This window comes from Nicotiana attenuata, unplaced genomic scaffold, assembly GCF_001879085.1.
Source record: "Nicotiana attenuata strain UT unplaced genomic scaffold, NIATTr2, whole genome shotgun sequence".
Lineage (NCBI taxonomy): Eukaryota > Viridiplantae > Streptophyta > Magnoliopsida > Solanales > Solanaceae > Nicotiana > Nicotiana attenuata.
This window is the reverse complement of record NW_017670329.1, coordinates 603,351-609,269: the sequence shown is the minus strand read 5'-3', so window position 1 is coordinate 609,269 and position 5,919 is coordinate 603,351. Positions and strand designations below refer to the sequence as shown.

The following is a 5,919-nucleotide window of genomic DNA, read 5'->3' as shown; positions in this document are numbered from 1 at the left end:
GAGAGGGGGTAGAGGGGTCGCGTTTGGACACTTTTATACCTGAAGACCCCAGCTTCAGGACCGTCCGATCAAGAAACCTCGACGGTCCTGATCTGTCGCCAATGAAACGACGTCGTTCGGGTGAGGGGTGACTGGACCGGGTATTGGGGTTTAACATTTGGGCCTGGGATATGTTTGGTCCGGTTTAAAGGGTGTTTGGTTGACTGGGATGGGATTTGGTTTGGGCCAGCCCAATATTTGGGCATTTTTTAATCTAAAGACTCAACTTCTTTTAATTTTTTCATCTNTATATTAAGCTCTAATTAATACTTAACTCAATTAACTAAATACCAAATTGAAAGAAAATTAACGAAATTCAAAGCTAAAAATTAAACAAAGCAAAAATAAATTAATTTTTGTATTTTTGTAAAATCCTAATTGCTAATTAATCTAAAATATGTGAAACTAAATCCTAAATGCAAATGCAATACGTATTTTTGTATTTTTTATGAATTATATAAATTAAAAGTGCACATAGAAATGCAGGCAAACATGAAAATTATGCAATTAATTCCTAAAAAAATCAAATAATTAAGAGAAAAATCCTAAATCTAAGAAATCTGTAGGAGTAATTCACGCGGAGCAAAAATCACGTGCTCACAAATACTATTTTGACACAAATACTATAAATAAGGAGCATTTGTGTATGAATATAGGCTATTATCGCAAAATTAGGTAAATAGCTTAAAAATACAAACATAATTATACGAAACGAAGTGAAATATTATGAAACATATATGGGGATGCAGAAATAGTAATTTTGGATGATTAAGTCATCACAAATAATTTAAAGGGATAATTACTAAATATTTATGTAATTTAAATGCAAGAAAATTAATTTTGAAGCTCAAAAAATTATGAAAAATTGTAGGAAAATGCTTGTATAGATTTGTAAACTAAATAATAATGCATAAAATAATGTTTTGAAAGTATATGTATTGTTTGAAAAAATATGAGGGCAAAATTGGGTATCAACAGTAGTTTGACTTGACACAAAGTTTAAGAGAAAAAATGAAGACTTTTGAAACATGTGGTCCTAAAAATGTAAGGGGCAAAAGCTTTGTGGGACCGTGACATTTTCTTGGCTATAAAAACTTCTCATTAAGGATAAAGTGGGGAAAATAAAAAGTTTAAAGATAAATTATTTCTAAATATAAAAATATGTAATTTTTTTTGAACTAATAAAGAAAGTGTGTTATTTAAATTGAAATCGAGGGAGTAATTCTTTCGGACACTTTTCCATATAAATAAAGCTGAAGTAACTGAGTGAGAGTGAAGGAAACAAATGGTAAGAGACACGTACATAAATAAAGATAATCTTTATTGAAGTCTCAGCCGAAGAAAAACTGGTGAACAGATTCTCTCGCAACAATTTTCTATAAACCCTACATATGAAAATCAACAATAAACTCAAATCCTATCTCTCCCTCCCTGGCTCTCTCACTATATATACTACAATAACTATTACAATGGTAACATATATGTAACAAATAATAAAACACTTGTTGTCGTTTCCTTTGCACGAATTCACAAGGAAAATGACTTAGAATAATACATACGTAGACGATTATGCATGTAAATTAGAAAGAAGAAGGGGAAATTTCAGGAGCATCAACAACAACTTCATCTTCAGAAGCAATAGGGGCAGGGGCATCAATTGCAGCTCCACTGCTTAATAGTTCAATCATGGCACGGTGTGGGCTGCTCCTTTGCTTGTTGCATAATTCTGGCAAATATACTCCTACATATATATTTCATTTAAGAAAAGGAACATTAGTGAAAAAAAAAAACATTAAAAGTCATCGAAATAAAAAAAAAGTTGAAATATCTGAATGCAATGTATTGCTTTTCTAGAAAAGATATATATTCTTTGATTCAACATTAAGATTTTGATTTGCAAGAAAAGCATAAACTGTTTTGGCCATCTTCGCAAACATTTGAAAGGAAAAGGACCTAAAAAATGTAAAATAAGTTTTGTTGAGCATGATCGGGTCCAAACTTCAAAATGGTGTGATGCAGCAATACAATAATTTGTTAGCTAGTTTTGGGACATAAATTTGTTTGAAACTTAAAAAAAAAAAAGAGTTTTTAAAGTTGTGTTGAACTAATTTTTGGAAGTTGAAATTGTGTTTGGACATGCATTTTATTTGGAAAAAAAAGTTAAAGTTTTGATTGGCAAAAGAAATTCACCCAAAAACTATCCTAAACTAATTTTTGTGAACACAAAAAAAATTTCAAATTATTTCACGAACAAACAATGTTTTCAATTTTTTTTTTGAAATAAAATAGTCAAAATCTATGACGAAATGGGAGCTTAGTCTAAGTTGAAGAATTGTGTGATTTATGTATCTCTCTTAAGATTAAACAGAGGAAAAGTGTGTTCTCTCTAACCGTGTAAACTTTTAGATGAGTCACATAATTGAACCAAAACAGGAGACAAAAAAAAATTGTTACATTTTGTGTGAAATTGATCTAAAGTGTAAAGGGAATATATAAGGAAAATGATTAAATCTTATTAGTACCTTCTCCTGCAGCCAAATTGAAGTAAAGATCAACAACGTTAGGGCAATTCTGATAACAAGGAGGAGAACAAAGTTTTGCTGTGAAATGAGGTTCAAGCAAAGAATCTGAAGAAATCCCCACAGAGTTCCTATCAACACCACATGCATTTACACATTCATCTGTTTCAATATATTCTGCCATGTTTCCAACTACAACCTCTGATGTCTTACATTGGTACTCCATTTTTCCATCTTTATTCTCTGAGTTCTCCAATAAACATCTCTTCCCAGATGACGCGATGGAAAAGGAACAAACATTTGTTGGCAAGTTTTCACATATGCTTTCCCCTAAAAAAAGAAATAAAAAAGAATTATGTATATTAGCTTCTACATATACATGTTTATCATATATTAACGTGCATGGTATTATCAAAATTTACCTAAAATAAATCATTTCGTATAAAAAAAAATTAGAATTCTTTGTTTGAAATATTTTAGAGTCGAAACATGAGGTCTGAATATATGTGCGAATGATAGTTTATATATATATATATATATATAATTTTTTTATCTATATATGTCATGTTCTAAATATTAGAATAAACATTTGATGAAGCAGAATTATCTCTATCAAGATGACAGACTCGTTCGCTGTACTATCAATTGAATATTGAACGAATAAAATTGAATATATAACCATACCTAATGCACCTTGGAGGAAAAGGGTGCAAGCAAAGAAAAGAATCATGGAGGAGTGATTCAGGAATGAGGCCATTCTTTTTCCTTCTTTGTTCTCCGCTCCTTCTTTTAAGAAAAAAAATGTATTTTTTTGTGAGTGATTTTGTTAGGCTTTGTGTTGTTGAGAAATGTGGAAGAAGAGTTGAAGGTTAGGAATTGTGTTTGTAACATGAAAGAGAATGGAGGGATTTCTTCAATATATATAGGGAGGTGATGACTGTGAGAAACCTAAGATTACATGCGGTCATGACAAATATCTAATGTCTGGTCACAAGTTTACTTTATTTGTTTGGTCGTTCCTTCTATTTTATTTATTTATTTGTCTTTTGTTATTTATTTCTGAATTTTGAAATTCTAATCAGGGTGGAGCTAGACGAAGGAAAATGTATTAAATTGAATCTCCTATATCGAAAAATTATACCATACAAGTAAGGCTAAAATATTTTTTGTATATAAATAAACTGTCGAATTCCTTTGGCGTAAAGGGATGTACTAATATAGTGGTAAAGAAGACTCGAAATATTTTAGATAATTGGTTCAAATTTCAACTATGATATTTTAGTTTTTTCTTTTTTAATTCCCTGTATATAATTTCTTGATTAATCTTCACCAAGTATGAAGGGATGGCTTATGACTGGTAGCTCAAGATGATTGGAAACTTAGTGGAGCCCACGCGTTTTCTTTAGTAATTTTTTTTTCTCGTGTTTATTCTTCACCTAAAAGATTAATCATTTCTTTGATTCTCTAATTTGTAGTAAGTTTACTCATGCCTTCTATTTGACGCCTGATTACGCCCAACTCTAGTGCTAAAAAGATAAGCGGTCACTGCAAATATAATTCGGTTTAAAAATCCGGAGTCGAATCCCACAAATAACTAAGGTTTCGCTATAACTGTTCAATATTACTAAGAGCACAAGCTCGAATAACTTTCAAGTTACTTAAACTAATTCACTAATAATTATCAAAAAGCAATAGAAATTTATCAACTAAAGAAACAAAGGGTTGGAGACTAAATTAAGAAGGTCTAGAGTTATGATTTCCTCAATTTTCGGAATCCTTCCCGCTAAGTCTCTTACAATTTTGCCTAAGTATTCTCTACTGATCATGAGCACTCGACTTATTGTAATTCTCTCTCGAGCAACTACAATAATGTACTAGTCATATTCTCTCGAATTACGCTAGCTCGCACTTTTTCATCGCTCACTATGATCACGTCAAAGCTTCGTTATCTCTAATCCGCTTTTAAACCCGCCGTATTGATTTCTCATATATCTTAGGAGTGACGTTGTTCAACAACCACCTAAATATGTATCCTTTCTCAAGCAACATGTAATAAATATGCACAGTCAATCGATGGCCATTCAATCAACTGAAATAAGCACTTAGTTAAACAAGTAGATAAATCCAAAGGTTAAATTATATTAAAATATAACAAGAATTTATCCTCCAAGAGGTTCCATCAAAACTCTAGATAACAAATTAACTACTCATAATAGTATGTAAAACTACAATACTAAAAGTTATAACCAACAATGAAAAATAGGAAGAAGAAAGGAAAACCTCGTGGTTAAATCTTCCTTCTTGCTCCCAGCGTATTCTTGCCTCTTTGGGTGTTGTCTAACCCTAGAGTAGTGTCTCCCCCTTCAAAAGGACGTTTTATGATGTATTTATATCAATTAGGATTGATGTGGGGCGTCCTTGAGCTCTCCTAATTCAAAAAGAACACGCCGAGTCGCGTGCCAGAGTTGGTGCAACGCGCGACTTCTGGCACGCTCCCAGTTACTTCTTTTTTTTGTTCTTTGTTCTTTCGCGTGCCTGGTCTAGTGCCAACCTCCATACTTTGCTATTTTTTGTTCATCTCCTAGGTCATTTCGCGCCTACCTTCATGCAATGCACCAATTGTGGCACGCTTCCGGGTCTTGCATCTCTACTCTTTTTGCATCAAATTATCCAATTCTCGCCAGCTTCCATCCAAATTCATTCCTACACACAATAAACATGTAATGAGCATACTATATGTTTATAAACATGTAATCTCCCGCAACTCACATAAGAAATTATATGCAAATATACTCAAAACATGCATTTTTCATCATTTATCTCTACCCCACACTTAAACTCTTGCTCGTCCTCGAGCAACTTAAAATTAAGGACATCGGCAAGTAACACAATTCCAAAACATACTTAAGTATCGTATCAATGACAATGGTTTATATCAACGCTTAGAACTCGACATACGCACTCTTCACACTCTTTCTTATTATTAGACCAATGCCAAGACTAAATAAAATATTTGTGTGACTCTTCTACCATCCTAGCCTCAAAAATTGACTCCACTACATTCCTCTATATGACTCGCTTCTTGTGCCAACTAAAGATAGGAGTTCTTTACCAATCCATCGCAAAGCATGTGCCCTCACCAACAAAGCAAAGAGAGTAATCAGTACGCACACTCAAATATGAATTCAAGTATAATATAAGGACTCACATATTGAAAGAATTCGCTCACTCTCGCAAAGAAACTCATGTGCCACCCAAGTTTGTACCATAGGCTTGCCCGTAGTGTAAGACTCGACTAATTTAAGCTTGTAACATCTAGGATCAAGTAGGACTTTATAGGTTGTAATGTAGGCTAAGGGAC

The 5,919-nt window shown here is 32.7% G+C and overlaps 1 protein-coding gene across 1 annotated transcript; it reads right to left on the bottom strand.

The window, feature by feature from the left end:
* Nucleotides 1–1,343: 1,343 nt before the first annotated feature.
* LOC109237955 lies at nucleotides 1,344–3,457 on the bottom strand. Its single transcript, XM_019404351.1, has 3 exons — nucleotides 3,243–3,457; nucleotides 2,562–2,888; nucleotides 1,344–1,780 (listed from the first exon to the last, which is right to left on the bottom strand). The coding sequence occupies exons 1-3, from the start codon at nucleotides 3,313–3,315 to the stop codon at nucleotides 1,620–1,622; spliced, it is 561 nt and encodes a 186-aa protein (XP_019259896.1). The 5' UTR covers nucleotides 3,316–3,457; the 3' UTR covers nucleotides 1,344–1,619.
* Nucleotides 3,458–5,919: the final 2,462 nt, after the last annotated feature.

Excerpts from the sequence above, each read along its gene's own strand:
- LOC109237955 (XM_019404351.1), bottom strand. The coding sequence starts at position 3,315 with ATGGCCTCATTCCTGAATCACTCCTCCATGATTCTTTTCTTTGCTTGC. Across the intron at positions 2,889-3,242 it reads TTTCCTCCAAGGTGCATTAG|GGGAAAGCATATGTGAAAAC; the intron begins GTATGGTTATAT and ends TTCTTTTTTTAG. Across the intron at positions 1,781-2,561 it reads CAATTTGGCTGCAGGAGAAG|GAGTATATTTGCCAGAATTA; the intron begins GTACTAATAAGA and ends ATATATATGTAG.